This window comes from Staurois parvus, unplaced genomic scaffold (assembly GCF_062004578.1).
Source record: "Staurois parvus isolate SC_StPar_1 unplaced genomic scaffold, SC_StPar_1.0 ptg001302l, whole genome shotgun sequence".
NCBI classification, from domain to species: Eukaryota; Metazoa; Chordata; class Amphibia; order Anura; family Ranidae; genus Staurois; species Staurois parvus.
In genome coordinates this window covers 4,688,909-4,710,537 of record NW_028319098.1, presented here as the reverse complement: position 1 = coordinate 4,710,537, position 21,629 = coordinate 4,688,909, and the positions used below count along the sequence as shown (strand labels likewise).

Genomic DNA, 21,629 nt, shown 5'->3' with positions numbered 1-21,629 from the left:
CAATGATGGGGCACTGTTCCTCCAACTAGTACCAATGATGGGGCAGTATTCCTCCCACTAATACCAATGATGGGGCACTGTTCATCCCACTAATACCAATGATGGGGCGCTGTTCCTCCCACTGACACCAATGATGGGGCACTATTCCTCCCACTGACACCAATGGTGGGGCACTATTCCTCCCACTAAAACCAATGATGGGGCACTGCTCATCCAACTGACACCAATGATAGGGCACTATTCCTCCCACTAATACCAATGATGGGGCAATATTCTTCCCCCTTGACACCAATGATGGAGCACTTTTCCACCCACTGTCACCAATGATGGGGCACTATTCCTCCCACTAATACCAATGATGGGGCAATATTCTTCCCCTTGACACCAATGATGGAGCACTTTTCCACCCACTGTCACCAATGATGGGGCACTATTCCTCCCACTAATACCAATGATGGGGCAATATTCTTCCCCTTGACACCAATGATGGGGCACTATTCCTCCCACTGACACCAATGATGGGGCACTATTCCCACTAATACCAATGATGGGACAATATTCTTCCCCTTGACACCAATGATGGGGCACTATTCCTCCCACTGACACCAGTGATGGGGCACTATTCCTCCCACTGATACCAGTGATGGGGCACTATTCTTCTTTTCACTGACTACAAGCACTTTGTAATTTTTATTACTCCTACGGACGCTGGGACATTTTCTACTCCCACAGACCACTCCAGCCCTCCTAAAGTCTGAAGGACAGTAAATTGGCCCTTTGTTTAGAAAGTTTTGAGACCCCTGCTGTAGCACATTGCACTGACCCTTTTGCAGAACTGAGTATCCTGATATACATAAAGGAAGGCAGAGGAGGAGCTCCCCCCTAGACGGAGGTCATAAGCTCCCAGGCTCCTGTTACTGCTCCTGAACACCACCTGTGACACACAAACATGCAGCTACTGGAAAGACACTGTATGCATTAATGCACATTTTTTTTCAGTGATAAATGGTGAGTCTACAGATCTACTTTATCAATGCAAAACACATTTGTATTCTATTTACGTCAATGGGGATTGGAATTAAAGAACTGCAGACAAGCAACTTCACACCAGCAAACTTAATGTGTGATCTGGCTTTGTGCACTGGAAGTTTATTGTTTACTAGAGTTGGATCTGTACTGAAGGTACTTGCAGTACTTTTTGATAGGGAAGAGTTTGCCTGTGAATCGACCTGCGTTATATGGTAAGTTGACCAGATACTTTATAGAGTAGTCTGATCTTTTCTACATATTTGATCGTCTGATGTTTTGTAAAACATTTCAGGAAGATTTGTGCTTTTAAGGGTAATCCTTTTTCAAGAAGGGATCTACTGTTTTGCAATTCTTGATGAAGTGTGTGTGTGTGTGTGTGTGTGTGTGTGTGTGTGTCTCCACCCACTTACTATGGGTTTCCCTTTAACATTGTGTGGCCATGTGTAAACTCTAATATCCCTGAGGTTTAAAGATCACCTATACAACAGAAACTATTCCCTCAAAATGTCATAGGGAGTGTGGAAAGGAATAGTTACCAATATTGCCTGTGGGCTCCCTGAAACTGTTTTTTTCCTGCAGGACTGACTGCATGGGGGTGGCCATCTTAGTAGAGGAGCAGGGCTTTGCTTCCTCATGGCTTGTTACGGGAGTGATCAAGAAGTAGCAGGAGAGGTGGAGAAATCATGGGTTCACAGAATGAATGAAACAGAAACGGGGATATCCTTCATGTCTAGCAGGTCATCAGAAGAACAGTTTCCATTGGCAGTCACCAACTGTCACAGCAAAGCTAAGAAGAACACTCCAAATCTCAAGAGAGTATCATCCAGAATTAGCCACACTTACCCTTTTTAAGATATTACATATATGATAGCAAATGTTCACCCACAGTAAGTAAAATCTTAATCCCAAAATAGCAATCTTTGTTTACATTTTTATTTAAAGTAAATTAAGCCCGGCTAGATCACTTCAGGTTGGCCCCTTTTGCAGATATAGCTATGTAAAACATTAAAAATAAAGTGCTTATACAGTTTAAGATCCAGTAATACACTGTCTCACCCTGCTCTGCACATGCTCAGTTGCTCTCTACTTTTCAGCACTGTGCCAGAAATGCAGAGGCTGATCTGTTAACAGCCTAAAGATTAACTGCTGCTCAGGGGCGCTGAGCTTCAGCAAAATGGCAGCCTCCGACAAGCAAAACGAGCATTTGATGGAGGCAATTTACAGCACACACTAGTTTTGGTAGCATAATTATTAATGCACTGAAAGCTGAAAATTGGCCTGGGCAGGAAGGGGGTAAAAGTGCCCAGTATTGAAGTGGTCAATGTGGAATGTATGTTCTTTGCTAAAGAATATTTTTTTTCCAAGTTGTTATGGTAATGTTCTACTTTAAATTCATTCAAAGCATTACAACAAAGCTACCTGTTCACACCACACTAGTGCACTGATGTGCATTAAGAAAAACGTAGGCATACTGCATTTTATGCAGCACAATGCACAAAATGAGTGTCAACACAACACGCCTAATCAAAAGAGAAGAAAAAGTATTTTGATCCCTGATGTAGTCTGTACAGAAAAGACATTTTGAAAATAAGCATCTCAAAATGTAGTAAAACATAGTCCAACTTGTTGAAAAACAAAGGTCAACGTCCATATGTTTTATGTGCTTTGTAGTGTGAATGAGCCCTTCAGTTATCATGCAATGCCACAGTAGATGACTGTCAACACCAGCAGTGGTAAGATGAGGGAAGAAGCTTGGTGGTAATGGACCCTGATGTAAGGAGGGACTCTGATGGGGACACTTTGCTTTGTTATATTAAAGTTATTTCTCTTTTGTTCTAAATTAGATCATGCTGATTACAAAAGAGATCTAAGTAAAACAAATTCATTTATTTACGTTTTATTCATTAGGTTGCAAAACTGGTTATTTTTGGTCCATGAATATAATGTGGCCCATGTAAAGAAAAGTTTGGAGACCCGTGTTATGCTGGTGTTCATAAACATCATCACCCTGTGTAGCTTTATTGGACAAGGATAGTCTCATATCTTTATTAAATATAGAGTATTTTATCAAAATTATCATATTATTGATACATTTTTGTTTCAGCAGAAATCCACCTTTAATGGGCCCACATGCACTGTTTTTATATTAGCCTTGTATTTGTGTAAATATTGAAGAAACACCATATAAACACATTTTCTAAAACAAGGTTTTAAGCTACCTATTGATATGAGATGATTGTTAACAGATCCACGTGATAGAATTGGGGGTAGCTGTAAATCAGTGGTACTGTGCATCCTCTGCAGACACACACAGCCAGCCATTGTTCCAATGGATTTTCCCTCTGGATAAAACTTTTTCCCACATATCAAGACTGACTTTTGGGGAGTCTGATCACTACATAAACATGCACACCCAATCAGGGCCAGATTTCCATCACTGGTGAGTGATAGACCCAAAAAATTAAATGTTGCGCCTCCCTGTAATCGTATATACTGTGCACCAAAACTCATCATCAAACAAACAATGATATGATTTTCAACAATAGACAAATTTTTCCTTAAAACCAAAAACACGTCATACAATGTCCACAGTCCATAAACTGTGCTTAATATTTATCTTCCTTTATGAAATGTGCTGCCTTATCTTCTGTGATAAACATGCACCACCTCCTATGTTATTGTGAACAAACAAACCGTGGATCCACCAGCGTTCAATCCTGCATTCAGGTACTACTGAGGAAGTCACGTGACTGTGACAATACACATGTAGCCAGAGCCAGGGCGCTGGGAGAGCCGGAACCAGAAGTGGTGCAGGAGCCGTTGATGGCTGTTGAACATTTTATTACGTGAGTGCATTTTTACTCCTAATAAATCACTTTTATTCTACTTACTGCACTATGGGGATACTTTTTTATGTGTAAGCATACCGCAGGGGAGCACATCTTTTAAAGAGTCAGATACCCAAAAAAAGTTTATAGAAAAAACAATAGGTCTCTAAATTAACAAAATGGTCAGTGTCCAATCAAATAAAATAATTAATGAGAGTCCTTCCCAAGTCATCCGTATATCCTAATAAAGTCTTCTTTTAATCCACCAGTTCTTAGTGATCCTTACATTTTCAAAAATCCTCAGAGAAATACATTTGCTTCTACTTAGTACCTCAAAAAAATAAACTAAACAGTGCATTATCCTTAAACACAATAATACATGGTGCATGTGCTTCCAAATGATCACAAATAAATCCAGTGATTGGGGTTCCTGCTTTATCCAAGGCTAAGTAGGAACTCTATTATATCATTAACATTTCTCCATGTGGTGTGAGTAGGTGCCACGCAACACAACAATACGTGTTCAAATAATGCAATCAAATCATGTGACACCTGTCAATCAATATACCTCACCAAATAGGCAGGTAGTGCAGACTTTATAACAAACAGACTCTCTTTACTCCAGGATCCTTCTGACACTGTGGTGTCCATTATCCTTCATATAATGTGAATCTGCTCCAACAACCATCCGCAAGTGATCAGATAACACGTGATAATGAATAAATGTGACACCTGTCAACCTAAATCCTTACCAGATTAACAGGTATTGCAAGCTTTAACTCAGATCAAATTGCTGTCCAGGTTATAGTACCAGACTCCACACTCAGCGATGTAAGTACACAAAATAAAAGTAAAGGATCATCGTGCAGAAGCTCTTTAAAATTAGTATATGACTTTAATAAAAAGCGCTTACATACAGAGTTAATGCAGCAGTGAAGATGGCCTTTACAGAGTGAAAACCAGCATTGTAGATAGCTTTAGAGCTCACTGTTCTTAATGGGAAGTCCAGACTTCAACCAAAATGGCCGCCGTGATATTTCCGGTAACGTCTGACGTCACTTCCTGACGCGTCACGTCATCACAACTTTTTCAAAGGAAAACTGAGGGGGAGCCTATAAGGAGGAGAGGAGGTGATTAAAGGACCCCCAATTAAGGGAAACAAGCGATTCTGACCTATAAGGCTCTATGTACACTGCAGCTGATAAACTCACGTTTAGGAGCTTTTCTACATTTTTTTCAGCAGCCTCTGAATGCACCCTAATGTTTTCCTATATGTCCATGTACACTATGTCATTTACAGTTGTTTACAGTCGTTTACAGGCAGTTGAGTTTACAGTCATTTTTTTTTTAACGCACCAAACTTGCGTTCAGGAGTAGATTTTATCAGCGTTACAAATGCCAAACACTTGTAAACACGGCTAACCGCATTTATAAGCGTTTGCATTTGGATTTTTTTTTTCAAACTCTTCCATTTCCAGATGCTGTCCAGAGCCTTTTTTCATCATGAAAAATGCATGCAAAGTATTTTCCCAGGACTCAAATGGACCTGGTACATCATATGTTGAGGTTTCGCATAAAAAAAAATATGTTAGACACTGCTGCAATAATTTCTGCACAGAAATGAGCTGAACACATCCAAACACCACAAAAAAAAAAAAAATAAGACAGCTAATCTCAACAAATACTGCTCTCTCTACTTCTGCTCTCTCTATTTCTTTCAAAACAGTGCCTTCTAAGTATTTTGGAAGGTCTCCTGAGGTTATCTTTAAAAAACGCTTCTAAATTCAAACGCTCATAAACACGGTATGCAAACGCGGCTAAACAGACGTTTTTTAACCTACGTTTTCCAGCAGTCAGTTTCCACCGTTCAGAAGTGTCCCATGTACATTGAGCCTAAGAGGACAGGTCAAAAAGGGGAGGTGAGCGCAGGACTGAACGGAGGTGAATGCACGGTGTGTTTGTTCACAATAACATAGGAGGTGGTGCACGTTTATCACAGAAGATAATAAAGCGGCACATTTCACAAAGGAAGATAAATATTAAGCACAATTTATGGACTGTGGACATTATATGACGTGTTTTTTGTTTTAAGGAAAAAAGTTTGTCTATTGTTGAAAATCATATAATTGATGCGTTTTGGTGCTTGGTATATATGATTACAGGGAGGCGCAACATTTAATTTTTTGGGTCCATAGTAATTATTGTGGGAACACTTTATTGTTGGCAGCCTCCCCTAAGATAGGATTCAATATTGGATTATACATTTATTTTGTATATGTAACTACACTTAACATATAGGCGGCGTGGGATACGTATTTTAAAAAATGTTGGGGTACACAACATCACTGAAGAGTGTAGAATTATAAACTCTGGAAAGTTGCAGGGTGCTGGATCTCTTATAACAGTGGATATTTCAAATCTGGCCTCAAGCAATTTAAAGGGAATGGTTACCCTTATAAGCAGCTGTCCCAGAAGTGGAGGCCAACAGGACGGCTATTAGCTCAACTAAGTACTACATGTGCAAGGAGGAAAGTGCTAGATTTAATATTTTCCTGAAACTTGTATTTTAAAAAGCCAACTACTTAAGATGCATTTTGAGTCATCAAACAAATTACTCCTTACAATCCCTCCATTTTTGTCTGTCCAGTACATTCTTTGTTCAAGCAGTAACAGTGATAAAGGAGAACCTTTGCCAAAATTAGTTGGATTTTTTTTTTTATGATACAAAATTTGGAATAAAAAAATCTGGATTACAAACTTTGTTATGCACGTCTCTGCTAGGATCACATAATTTACACAGAACACTTTTTATTTTTACTGGCACTAACCAGGCCTAAAATATAACACAAAAGAGTGTGATCGTGCATGGCCATGCTACTGTGAAATTGGTTTAAAATAGGACACAGGGTTCACATGTGTGCAGAGTACCGGACTCAGGAGTATCAATTTTGATCGGAGAAAACTGTTTTTACAGCTTTCTCCAGATTTTGGAATTTCCAGATTGGTCTCCATAGATTGAATATTTTGTAGTGTCTTGGGAGGGAAGAAATCTCCAACCCAGGGAACAGGGTTTTTTGGAGACCAGCAGGGTGTGTGTCTAGATTCAAACAACCCTTATAATGAAGAACTAAGGAGAGCTCAGGGCACTTGCAGTTGCTGCCATTCAAAAACACAGCCTTGGTGTGAGGATATACGTGTGAGTTAGCCAGCAGAAATGATCTACTAGACAGACAAGACTCCATGTTGGAGTCACCTCAACATGCACCACTGGCAATAAACATAGGGATTTGCCAGAACAATATAAGGATTCATAACTCAGGAATATTGTTTCTTCTTCCTATGTCTACAAAGGACACTTCCCAGCAACAGACAGAAGTAAACAATATTCTGAACATAAGGGAAACCCAACAAATGGAAACGGATACCATGAAGCTCTCTATGCACTGTTGTTGTGCTAATCTGAGGCCACACACAGTTCGGAGGTCTTCAGCTATTGACAGTTGGCAACTTCTGCTCACTGTGTGCTTCAACATGCGCTGACCCCGCTCTGTCATTTTACGTGGCCTACCACTTGGTGGCTGAGTTGCTGCTGTTCCCAGTTGCTTCCACTTTGTTATAATACCACTAACAACAGTTGACCATGGAACAGGGGTCTACTGACAACTCATGGGGCCCCTGTGTCCTTGCCCACACTCAAAGCACACCCAAAAAAGCCTATAAAAGGTACCAGGGGCATTTCATGGGGCCCCCTACTGACCCTGGGCCCTCGGGCAGTGCCCGAGAGCCTGAATGGTCAGTCCGCCCCTGCCATGGAATATTTAGTAGTAAGGAAATTTCACAGATGGACTTATTGCACAGGTGGCAACCTATCACGTTACCACGCTTGAATTCACTGAGTTCCTGAGAGTGACCCATTCTTTCACAAATGTTTGTAGAAGCAGTCTGCATGCCTAGGTGCTTGATTTTATACACCTGTGCTAATGGAGGTGATTGGAACACCTGAATCCAGTGATTTGGAGGGGTGTCCCAATACTTTGGGCAATATAGTGTATAAGTGTAAAATCACAAGGAATGGAGTGTGTGGGTGTGCGCTCGAACAATGAAGTGGCATAGAGGGGATCAGAGGAAATGCTTGGAAGACCTTGATAGTATAAGTAGAGAGCACTAAAGATAATATAAATGTGTGTCTATCCTGTACATTTGGCTGCTCTTGGTACAATTAGACAAATGTTTCTGAGAGTTCTGCCTTTCAGGTACTTACACTTAGTGATTTCATAAGCAGTGTTTCAGAGTTGACCTGTAAACTGTCTACAGCCCGTTTACTCACCCTGAAACCTGGACTGTATCCCGATCATGGGTAAAGTCACTCTGACAAAAGGTAACCACCAGGTGGCAATGCAGTTACATTCAGTGATAGAACTATGGACAGTTACCTAAGCGGCAGAGATGGGGAATAATATTTGCTTTTCCTCTTATTTGTGTTGTCCTTCCATAATAGCCAAGAGTTTCCTCTGATCTTGACCTTTTCAAAGAGTAACACCAATCTTCTCCCCCCTACACAGATGTTTAGTTTTACTGCAATTGCATTGCCAGCCTTTTTGTGATGCCACTGCTGAATCCTCCATAGGGAGATAATGGAGAGTGATTCAATGGAAAGCTGAAGTCTTTCCTTCCAACTTTCTAAAACAAGAAATAGGGATACATTTTAATATATATACAAAGTACAAACCTATGCCAAGCTCTTAGTCACACAAACAATAACGAGAGGTTTATTCACAAAATAGTGATTAGTTAAACCACTGCTTTTCCTATATACTGGTTATTCAAAATGTGTAGTATGATAATAAAGAGGTGGTATGAAAGGTTTGGTGCAATAAAACGTTTCTGATGGTTAAAGCGAAACTTCACCCAAACCCCCCTGCCACATTTGGATTTTATTTTTTGGGGGGAGTGGATACCTGGTTTTGACAGGTAACCGCTCCCACTTACGCTGGGATCGCCAAGGCGATTCCACCAGAAGTTCTCCCCCCTCTTCTACCCGCAGCCTTGTGGGACACATCACAGGACCCAGAAAGCTGCAGGACCATTCAGAGCGGCTTGCACATGCGCAATGGGCAGCCAGCTGTGAAGCAACAAGCAGTCACATCCAGCTGTCCACAGTTGAAATGCTGGCTCCAGGGACTGAAGACTGGTGAAGACAAGCCAGCACAGCTCTGGATCCTGGAACAGGTAAGTGTCTGTTTATTAAAAGTTTAACTGTTTTAGGAGCTGCTGACTTTTAATTTTCATGACCAAAGCTCCTCATTCAGTTGTGCATTTTGTAAAAACAAGGAATAGAGGGCACAACAACCTAGCTCATTACCTTAGCGATTAGCTTTATTTATGTTAAAAAACTAGGAGTGTACTCACAAACCACATCTGCAATAAAGCACATCAAAATCCATAATGAACTAGGATCGACCGGATCACCTAAACAAGTCCCAAGCATGAGAAGACCATCCAAAGGCTGATGCCCAGGGCTCTGAGGAAGAGGGGATTCCCCCTCTAAACGTGTCAGCCTTTGGAAGGTCTTTTTGCACTTGGGACTTGTCTAGGTGACCAGGTCACTCCTAGTACATTATGGATTTTAATGTGCCTGTTTTTTTTGTAAATAAAGCAATCAGTAAGGTAATGCGCTAGGTTGGTGCAACTCTATTCCTTGTTTTTGCAGTACTTCCTCTGGGTTCCCCTGGCCCGAATGGGGCAGCAAAGCTCATGCACATAATGGACTAACCGAAGATTGTGGATTGACTTTTGCCAGTGCACTTCTCTTGAGCACAGGAGATTGGTCTTCTTTGTCTGCAGTTGTGTATTTTGTGTAGTAGTCTATACATCAGACCAAAAAGGATGGACAAGTTAGGAGGACAATGGGATTTGGTTTCAAAAGAGAGATGGTCCCTCCAAATGAGACAGGTGGGAGATATGTACACTTTGGGAATGCTTGTTTCCTGGCTGTAGTACTGTTCCTATTGCTTTAGTGGTTTTCAGGGCACTGACCTGGAACTAATATGCAGTTTAGGAGTACTGGCTTTACTCTGACTTTCTAATTTTCATACTTGTTCAAGGTCAGTGATGCCAAAAACAGCCAGGGAATTAGTAGTCTCAGAAAATGGGAGTTGGAGTTAACGATGGCAGCTTTTGTTTTTTTATCGCTATAGATTTCCTTTAATAAGGCATCAAACAAAATGTTAAATTTAGTAACCAATAGCAATACATTTTTCATTGTCTTGACTTCATTCATTTGAATGGTGGGTGATGTTGTACTACATGATCATTGCTTTTTATATTGCCTTATTAAATAATCTCTAGTGTCCTCTTATAATAGTGCTATGGGATCTGCTTCCTAGGGGTTATTGCACTATCTCTGTCTTATTGAGTAAGCCTAATGGAAACAGATACTTCAGAATGTCAGACAGACACTTCCTTCAGGAATCTAGAAACTTTATATATCTCACTGAACCCTACTCCAGGCCACCTAGAATGGAGTCATCTGTTGTGGGCGTAGTACTTCCATAACATCAGCTTGCGGTTACTTTGTGAAAGCAAGAATTCAAGCTTCCTTTCCACATACACCATATGCATTACTGGAAAAAAGATCAACCTACTTCCCAAATTTCTATATTTGTACTTCCAGTATTGTGTACAGCAAAAAAATGTGTGTAGGCTTTCCCTTTCAATAACATATTGAAAAGAGAAATATGAAAGGAAATTAAATTATGGGTATGCAGTAAGCCTGTTAAAAAGTATGCGCAAAAGCAGCAAGTGAACCACTATTACCAGATGAGACAGTGTAAGTGTTCTGTAGTCAGAAGGTCTACCTAGTCCACCATGAAACCTCAGTGAAGAAAATATATTGGTTTCTATTGATGAACTCTCCTTTTGTAAATGGTTTTGTTTGTCATGCTAATCTTAAGACATCAATACTTTATGATCCGCTGTCCTGGAACAAGTTCTAGATCAGTGACCATGAAAATGTGAAGACCAGAGGTAGCCAGGCAGCTAACCTTTTGTTCAGTAACCCCTTCAGGACTGCCGGCCCGTACTGTATGGCAGACATGCAGCCCATGCAGGCACAGCAACATACCGGTACGTCACTGCCTGTTTCTGGGCATAGAGTGCGTGCATCCTGTAGCCCCCCCCCCCCCACCGACACCCGCTGTGATTGTACACAGTCAGTGTCTGTCAGCAAGTCCCAGCCAATGATTCATGGCCAGGACCTGATGATCAGCTGATTGGCTGTCGCACTATTGCCATCCCATTATAAGTCGCTGATCACTGCCATTAGTAGTAGAGATGAGCGAATTATTCAAAAATTCGATTCGGCTGATTCGCCGAATTTGCGGGAGAAATTTCGATTCGATGCGAATTTATTCGCTGCGAATTTAACTAATTAAAAGGGTTTCTAGGCTTCAGAGAGCCTTTATATTAGTGCAGAACACTGTACCTTTAATTTAAATGCCCTTGGAGTCTGCTGGGGAAGAGAAATAATACTGTCAGTCTGTATGACATGCAGATGAGTGCCGTCGATCTTAGAATCACCGCACACTTCACTCATTTGGGCAGTCACGGGGCACGACGAAGAAGAAGAATGAAAAGAAGAAGAATGAAAAGAAGAATGAAAAGAAGAAGAAGAATGAAAAGAAGAATGAAAAGAAGAAGAAGAATGAAAAGAAGAAGAAGAATGAAAAGAAGAATGAAAAGAAGAAGAATGAAAAGAAGAATGAGAAGAATGAAAAGAAGAATGAGAAGAATGAAAAGAAGAAGAAGAATGAAAAGAAGAATGAGAAGAAGAATGAAAAGAAGAAGAATGAAAAGAAGAAGAATGAAAAGAAGAAGAAGAAAAATGAAAAGAAGAAGAAGAAGAATGAAAAGAAGAATGAAAAGAAGAAGAAGAATGAAAAGAAGAATGAAAAGAAGAATGAACTATATTACTATATCAGTCTCTAATGGATGCTGGAGAGTTAAACCCCCTAACACCTGCTGTGCCCATTACTAGGGGTTCCCACCATCCCTGTGCTGAGGTTCTGGGTATGCACACCTGCTGTGCCCATTATGAGGGGTTCCCACCATCCCTGTGCTGAGGTTCCAGGTCTGCACACCTGCTGCGCCCATTATGAGAAGTTCCCACCATCCCTGTGCTGAGTTCCTGTGTCTGTACACCTGCTGTGCCCATTAGGAGGAGTTCCCACCATCCCTGTGCTAAATTCCTGGGTCTGTACACCTGCTGTTCCCATTATGAGGGGTTTCTACCATCCCTGTGCTGAGGTCCCAGGTCTGCACACCTGCTGCGCCCATTACTAGGGGTTCCCACCATCCCTGTGCTGAGGTTCCGGGTATGCACACCTGCTGTGCCCATTATGAGGGGTTCCCACCATCCCTGTGCTGAGGTTCCAGGTCTGCACACCTGCTGCGCCCATTATGAGAAGTTCCCACCATCCCTGTGCTGAGTTCCTGGGTCTGTACACCTGCTCTGCCCATTAGGAGGAGTTCCCACCATCCCTGTGCTAAATTCCTGGGTCTGTACACCTGCTGTTCCCATTATGAGGGGTTTCTACCATCCCTGTGCTGAGGTCCCAGGTCTGCACACCTGCTGCGCCCATTACTAGGGGTTCCCACCATCCCTGTGCTGAGGTTCTGGGTATGCACACCTGCTGTGCCCATTATGAGGGGTTCCCACCATCCCTGTGCTGAGGTCCCAGGTCTGCACACCTGCTGCGCCCATTACTAGGGGTTCCCACCATCCCTGTGCTGAGGTTCTGGGTATGCACACCTGCTGTGCCCATTATGAGGGGTTCCTACCATCCATGTGCTGAGATTCCGGGTCTGCCCACCTGCTTTACCCATTATTAGGGGTTCCCACTGTCCCTGTGTTGAATTCCTGGGTCTGTATGTACACCTGCTGTGTCCATTGTGAGGGATTCCCACCATTCCTGCACTGAGTACCTGAGTCTGTACACCTGCCAAAAGAAAGTTTCAGGATTTTGAAGGAGCAAAATACAGTAATACTGGAACAAAAATGAGCTGCGTGGTGGAGTTGCCAGAAGAAGAAGAAAAGAAGAAGAAGAATGAAAAGAAGAAGAAGAAGAATGAAAAGAATGAAAAGAAGAAGAATGAAAAGAAGAAGAAGAAGAATGAAAAGAAGAAGAAGAAGAATGAAAAGAAGAATGAGAAGAATGAAAAGAAGAAGAAGAAGAATGAAAAGAAGAATGAAAAGAAGAAGAAGAATGAAAAGAAGAAGAGGAAGAATGAAAAGAAGAATGAGAAGAATGAAAAGAAGAATGAAACGAAGAAGAAGAATGAAAAGAAGAATGAGAAGAATGAAAAGAAGAATGAGAAGAATGAAAAGAAGAATGAAAAGAAGAAGAAGAAGAAGAATGAAAAGAAGAATGAAAAGAAGAAGAAGAAGAATGAAAAGAAGAATGAGAAGAATGAAAAGAAGAAGAAGAAGAATGAAAAGAAGAATGAAAAGAAGAAGAATGAAAAGAAGAAGAAGAAGAATGAAAAGAAGAATGAGAAGAATGAAAAGAAGAATGAAAAGAAGAAGAAGAAGAATGAAAAGAAGAATGAAAAGAAGAATGAGAAGAATGAAAAGAAGAATGAAAAGAAGAAGAAGAATGAGAAGAAGAATGAGAAGAATGAGAAGAAGAATGAAAAGAAGAATGAGAAGAATGAAAAGAAGAAGAAGAAGAATGATAGAAGAAGAAGAAGAATGAAAAGAAGAAGAAGAAGAATGAAAAGAAGAAGAAGAAGAATGAAAAGAAGAAGAAGAAGAAGAATGAAAAGAAGAATGAAAAGAAGAAGAAGAAGAATGAAAAGAAGAAGAATGAAAAGAAGAATGAGAAGAATGAAAAGAAGAAGAATGAAAAGAAGAAGAAGAATGAAAAGAAGAAGAATGAAAAGAAGAAGAAGAAGAAGAATGAAAAGAAGAAGAAGAATGAAAAGAAGAATGAAAAGAAGAATGAGAAGAATGAAAAGAAGAATGAAAAGAAGAAGAAGAAGAATGAAAAGAAGAAGAAGAATGAAAAGAAGAATGAAAAGAATGAAAAGAAGAATGAAAAGAAGAAGTATTCCAGTACAGCAAAAAGTGTATCTGCAGAGAGCTCCGCTATTTCTGACAGTTCTCTGACAGTTCCTTCACATTTACAGCGGTTGAAACATTGTATCTGTTTCCGAATAAAAACATCTGTATCCTAAATGGAAACAAATAGATACAATGTTTCAACCGCTGTACATGTGAAGGAACTGTCAGAGAACTGTCAGAAATAGCAGAGCTCTCTGCAGGGACACTTTTGCCGGCTGATCGGGAAAAATCCGATTCGTGCACCCGAAGTTGGCTAATATTCGGATTCGGCACGAATCAAATTTTTCCTGAAATTCGAAACGAATTCCACTTCGCCTGGTTCGATTCGCTCATCTCTAATTAGTAGTATAAAAAATATTTGATATATATATATTTATATATATATATATATATATATACACACACACTACATTGCCAAACTTTTTGAGACACCCCTCCAAATCATTAGATTCAGGTGCTCCAATCACCTCCATGGCTACAGGTGTATAAAATCAAGCACCTAGGCATGCAGACTGCTTCTACAAACATTTGTGAAAGAATGGGTCGCTCTCAGAAGCTCAGTGACTTCAAGTGTGGTACCATGATAGGTTGCCACCTGTGCAATAAGTCCATCCGTGAAATTTCCTTGCTACTAAATATTCCACGATCAACTGTTAGTGGTATTATAACAAAGTGGAAGCAACCGGAAACAACAGCAACAGGCCACATAAAATGATAGAGCGAAGCCAGCGCATCCTGGAGCGCACAGTGAGCAGATGTCTGCAGAGTCAATAGCTAAAGACCTCCAAACTTTGTGTGGCCTTCAGATTAGCACAACAGTGCATAGAGAGCTTCATGGGATGGATTTCCTTGACTGTACAGCTGCATCCAAGCCGTATATCACCAAGTGCAATCAAAAGCATCAGATGCAGTGGTGTAAAGCATGCTGCCACTGAACTCTAGAGCAGTGGAGATGTGTTCTCTGGAGTTATGAATCACGCTTCTCAGTCTGGCAATTCGATGACGTGGCTGGATTTGGCAGTTGCCAGGAGAATGGTACTTGCCTGACTGTACTGTGTAAAACATTCCCATAGACACACTTCTAAACCTTGTGGACAGCCTTCCTAGAAGAGTTGAAGCTGTTACAGTTGCAAAGGGTGGGCCAACTCAATATTGAACTGTACAGAGTAAGACTGGGATGCCATTAAAGTTCATGTGCATGTAAAGGCAGGCGCCCCAATACTTTTGGCAATATAGTGTGTGTGTGTATATATATATATATATATATATATACACACACACACACAGTTATTTGGACACAGGCATAATTTTAGATTTTTTCTGGTATTTACAAAAACACATGCAAGCTATAGTTATATAATGGATATGGGCTGAAAGTGCACACTCTCAGGTTTAATTTGAGGGTATGTACATCCAAATTGGAGGAAGGGTTTAGGAATTACAGCTCTTAACAGTAGCCATCCCCCTTTTTCAAGGGACCAAAAGTAATTGGACAAATTGAATATAAGCCTAAATAAAATGTTCATTTTTAATATTTTTTTGAGAATCCTTTACTGGCAATGACTGCCTGAAGTCTGGAACCCATGGACATTACCAAAGATTGGGTTTCCTCCTTTCTGATGCTTTGCTAGGCTCTAACTGCAGCTGTCTTCAGTTGTTCTTTGTTTCTGGGTCTTTCTGCCCTTAGTTTTGCCTTCAGCAAGTGAAATGCATGCTCAGTTGGGTTGAGATCAGGTGATTGACTCAGCCATTGCAGAAAATTCCACTTATTTTTCTTCAAAAACTCCAGGGTTGCTTTTGAAGTGTGTTTTGAATCATTGTCCATCTGTACTGTGAAGCGCCGTCCAATCAGCTTTCCTGCATTTGGCTGAATCTGGGCTGACAGTATATCTCTAAACATTGTAGACTTAATCTGGCTGTTTCTGTCTTTTGTCACATCATCAATAAACACCAATGACCCAGTGCCACTGGAAGCCTTTCATGCACATGCCATCACACTGCCTCCACCATGTTTTACAGATGACATTGTGTGCTTTGGATCACGAGCTGTTCCAAGCCTTCTCCACACTTTTTTCTTCCTGTCATTCTGGTACAGATTCATCTTAGTTTCATCCGTCCAATGAATGCTTTTCCAGAACTGGTCTGGCTTTTTAGATGTTTTTTGGCAAAGTCTAATCTGGCTTTTCTATTCTTCAGGCTTACAAATGGTTTGCACCTTGTGGTGAACCCTCTGTATTTGCTCTCATGAAGTCTTCTCTTGATTATAGTCTTTGACAATGATACGCCCACCTCCTGGAGAGTGTCCTTCACTTGTCTGGATGTTGTGAATGGGTTTTTCTTTACCATAGAGAGGATCCTGCGATCATCCACCACTCTTGTCTTCCATGGACATCCATGCCTTTTTATGTTGCTGAGCTCACCAGTGCGTTCTTCTTTCCTCAGAATGTATCAAACTGTTGATTTGGCCACTCCTAATGTTGCTGCTATCTCTCTGATGGATTTGTTTAATTTTTGAAGCCTTACAATGGCCTGTTTCAGTTGCATGGACAGCTCCTTTGAACGCATGATGTAGGTTCACAGCAATAGATTCCAAATTCAAATACCACGATTAGACTCTGCTCCAGACCTTTTACCTGGTTAACTGATGGAGTAGCCCACACCTTGCTATGAAACAGCTTTTGATTCAACTGTCCAATTACTTTTGGTCTCTTGAAAAAGGGGGGATGGCTACTCTTAAGATCTGTAATTTCTAAACCCTACCTCTAATTTGGATGTACATACCCTCAAATTAAATCTGAGAGTGTGCACTTTCAGCCCATATCCATTAAATAACTATAGCTTGAACACTTTTGGTAAAAAACTGAAAAAATCCAACCTTGTACTTTTGTCCAACTATATATGGACCTAACTGTACTTATACACACACACACTGCTCAAAAAATTAAAGAAACACTTTGAAAACACATCAGATCTCAATGGGGAAAAATATCATGCTGGATATCTATACTGATATGGACTGGGTAATGTGCTAGGAACATAAGGATGCCAGGTCTGAGGTGCAACCGGGTGGAGTCGGATGGACCAAAATATGATATCCCAGAGGTGTCCTACTGGGTTTAGGTGGGGGCCATTCAATGGTATCAATTCCATCATCCTCCAGGAACTGCCTGCATACTCCCACCACATGAGACCGGGCATTGTCGTGCACCAGGAGGAACCCAGGACCTACTGCACCAGCGCAGGGTCTGACAATGGGTCCAAGGATTTCATCTCGATACCTAATGGCAGTCAGGGTGCCATTGTCTAGCCTGTGGCGAGAGTATGCAGGCAGTTCCTGGAGGATGAAGGCATATATACAGTACCACTGAATATATATATACACCATAGCTTGCAGGTGCTATAACTTTCATGGAAACCAATCAATATACACTTATTGGGATTTTTTTTTTACCAAAGACATGTACATTTTGCCCAAAATTTATGAAGAAATTGTTTTCATATTTGTACATGTTTTATACAAGAAAGGGGGAAAAAGTTTTTTTTTCAAAATTTTGGGTCTTTCTTCATTTATATCGCAAAAAATAAAAAACCCAGGGGTGATCAAATACCACCAAAAGAAAGCTCTATTTATGTGAAAAAAATTATATCAATTTTGTTTGGGTACAGCTTTGCATGACCTCGCAATTGCCAAAGTAGCACAGTGCAGAATAGCAAAAAATGGCCTGGTCATGAAGGGGGTAAAATCTTCCAGAGCTCAAGTGGGTAATTGCAGCTTCCATATATTTTTCAGTATTGTTTTCTGTTAAATTTAATGCCATTGATATGTGGGGTGGCCTGTAACTTCTCATAAAATAATCCTGTGTTGTGCAGTTTCACATGGTCTTTTAGGCTGAGAGATACATGGCTATACTGTACATTCATATACAGTCAGGTCCATAAATATTGGGACATTGACACAATTCTAACATTTTTGGCTCTATACACCACCACAATGGATTTGAAATGAAACGAACAAGATGTGCTTTATCTGCAGACTGTCAGCTTCAATTTGAGGGTATTTACATCCAAATCAGGTGAACGGTGTAGGAATTACAACAGTTTGCATATGTGCCTCCCACTTGTTAAGGGACCAAAAGTTATGGGACAATTGGCTTCTCAGCTGTTCCATGGCCAGGTGTGTGTTATTCCCTCATTATCCCAATTACAATGAGCAGACAAAAGGTCCAGGGTTCATTTCAAGTGTGCTGTTTGCATTGGAATCTGTTGCTGTCAACTCTCAAGATGAGATCCAAAGAGCTGTCACTATCAGTGAAGCAAGCCATCATTAGACTGAAAAAACAAAACAAACCCATCAGAGAGATAGCAAAAACATTAGGCGTGGCCAAAAACTGTTTGGAACATTCTTAAAAAGAACGCACCGGTGAGCTCAGCAACACCAAAAGACCCAGAAGACCACAGAAAATAACTGGGGTGGATGACCGAAGAATTCTTTTTCCTGGTGAAGAAAACACCCTTCACAACAGTTGGCCAGATCAAGAACACTCTCCAGGAGATAGGTACATGTGTGTCAAAGTCAACAATCAAGAGAAGAGTGAATACAGAGGGTTCACCACAAGATGTAAACCATTGGTGAGCCTCAAAAACAGGAAGGCCAGATTAGAGTTTGCCAAACGACATCTAAAAAAGCCTTCACAGTTCTGGAACAACATCCTATGGACAGATGAGACCAAGATCAACTTGTACCAGAGTGATGGAAAGAGAAGAGTATGGAGAAGGAAAGGAACTGCTCATGATCCTAAGCATACCACCTCATCAGTGAAGCATGGTGGTGGTAGTGTCATGGCGTGGGCATGTATGGCTGCCAATGGAACTGGTTCTCTTGTATTTATTGATGATGTGACTGCTGACAAAAGCAGCAGGATGAATTCTGAAGTGTTTTGGGCAATATTATCTGCTCATATTCAGCCAAATGCTTCAGAACTCATTGGACGCCACTTCACAGTGCAGATGGACCATGACGCAAAGCATACTGCAAAAGTAACCAAAGAGTTTTTTAAGGGAAAGAAGTGGAATGTTATGCAATGGCCAAGTCAATCACCTGACCTGAATCCGATTGAGCATGCATTTCACTTGCTGAAGACAAAACTGAAGGGAAAATGCCCCAAGAACAAGCAGGAACTGAAGACAGTTGCAGTAGAGGCCTGGCAGAGCATCACCAGGGATGAAACCCAGCGTCTGGTGATGTCTATGCGTTTCAGACTTCAGGCTGTAATTGACTGCAAAGGATTTAAACCAAGTATTAAAAAGTGTAAGTTTGATTTATGATTATTATTCTGTCCCATTACTTTTGGTCCCTTAACAAGTGGGAGACATATATGCAAACTGTTGTAATTCCTACACCGTTCACCTGATTTGGATGTAATACCCTCAAATTAAAGCTGGCACTCTGCAGTTAAAGCACATCTTGTTCATTTCATTTCAAATCCATTGTGATGGTGTATAGAGCCAAAAATGTCAGAATTGTGTCAATGTCCCAATATTTATGGACCTGACTGTAACTCAGAAATAGGTGTTCTCAGAACAACCAATTACTGGAAACGGTAGTTTTAGGCACTGGCACGGCCTGGTTCATTTCATCTATGATTGAATAAAACATAGAGGCTTTAGGCATGGAAGTGTACATCTAGCCATACAAAAATAACAACATTTTACACTATAGCACTAATGTCTGCCTAAAAAAGTTTAATGGATCTCACCAGCTGACTGATTACCAGCTAATACATGGGTTGCCTCCTGGAAAATGTTGGTTTATCAAACAACCAGGATGGAAGAAAGAATTTTAAGAAAGCCATATAAATGTATACTGTATATATAGACTACTTCTATTACAGTATAGGATGCCCTAAGTGAACCTGTCAGATTTGGCTTTCACCATGGATGGGCAATGAGAACAAGTATGGGATCACCATGGATGGGCAATGAGAACAAGGAGGGAAGGGTGACTGGCCCTGCAAGTGTATGGCCAAAGCAATGACATAACAAGAAATCTAGCAGACCTGGGATTTCAGATGTGCAGTTGATTCAGATGGAGAAATCAACTTTGTGTTCTAATATATTATTCTACAGAATGTTGCGTACATTACAAACCTATTGAGACCAAGCAAGTTACATATGTAACATGCTTTTTAAAACTATTTTACATTTGCCAGCTTGTAGTTTTTATTTATTGTCCCCTTAAGACCTGGTTCACACTGCTGCATCTTGGGATCTGACTTGTGAAACCCCAAGTCGCATGACATGTGAAATCTCAAGTTAGTCAATGAGAGCTGTCTTAATTAGCACTACTGAAGTCTCTCCAACTTTAGAAAAGGTTCTTGTATTACTTCAAGGCGATTTCTATCCTACTTGTGCCCATTGACTTTAATGGAGTCGCCTCCAAGTCGGATCCTTATCTATATTGATGTGATTTGGATCCGACATTACAGGAAGATTACCCAGGCAAAGTCGCATGGCATGAAAGTTGCTCAGCAAATCGCATTAAAGTCATACTCAAGTTGCATCAAGTTGTCAGCAAATCGTCAGGAAGTCATCTGTCAAAGTTGCACTGTAAGTTGCACGACTTTCAAGTTGCAGTAGTGTGAGCCGAGCCTAAATCTTCGAACACAGGAGTTCTGCTTGTACACGGAAACACTTTGTGATAAATCCTATTCATAGAAGAGAATAGCATTCCCAAACAAAGATATGAGGTTGGTTTACTAAAGGCAAACAGGCTGCTCACTTTGCAATTGAAATATCCCTTAGGTTAGTGAATGAGGTGAAGTTCGGCTAACTTTCATCATCCAAACACGTGCAAGCAAAAATGCCATTTTTTTTATTTTCCTTGCACAAGATTGAGTATTGTTTGCAAAGTAATATATAGATAAATATCGTGCTGTGCTCCTCTATTATTATCATCAATGACACATTGATTACGTGTAAAAAATAAACTAAAATAAAATCTAATATAAATAAAGTGTGAAAAAAACAAAACAAAATGTGAAAAAAACAAATGTCCACTGTGCTTATACAATCCCTTTATACTATGGAAATAAATGTATCATTGTATATCCAGAGACTGATACATAAGAGTCCTCTTTCTTTTTGAGAAATCTGTGCTAATTAGATGAATACACTCCAGGTTCCAAAATCTTTTGCAGCATAAATACAGCTCTATCATGCGCTCACCTCCGTCTCCAGCCTCAACAGGCTAAATCACGCAGTTTATCCTATAAAAGGATGACGTATGCTTGGCTGCTTATCACCTTCAAACAATCTCTCCAAACCGCAGTTTTCCTGGTTAACCTGGTGTCACTCCTCTCCTCATTATCTTGTATGGATCTATGGGTGTGTGGATGGATGGATGAATCTTCCCTCCTTCTCCCCTCCAGGGGAACAATCCTCCAGAATTACTGCAGCAAACTCCACATATATAATTGCAAAGAAAAACAGAAGATCGTGCTTTATCCTTATAAAACTCCTTTTATTGCCAAACTCTGTCTGTCACACTCACATTTTCATTAAAATAAACAAGCCTTTAAGAAGAAAAGGTAGCATCCCCCTGATGAAGCCACGTGACCGGTGGCGTAATGCGTAGGGGAGGGGCTCTGACATCA

General features: G+C 40.6%; 1 protein-coding gene across 1 annotated transcript in view; it reads right to left on the bottom strand.

The window, feature by feature from the left end:
- Nucleotides 1-4,730: 4,730 nt before the first annotated feature.
- Nucleotides 4,731-21,629, bottom strand: part of LOC149437169 (uncharacterized) — a 218,203-nt gene continuing 201,304 nt past the window's right edge. Inside the window, exon 7 of the mRNA XM_089661012.1 lies at nucleotides 4,731-4,969. Coding sequence (XP_089517138.1) covers nucleotides 4,928-4,969 — 42 coding nt within the window. The 3' untranslated portion in view covers nucleotides 4,731-4,927. The remainder of the gene's footprint in view (nucleotides 4,970-21,629) is intronic.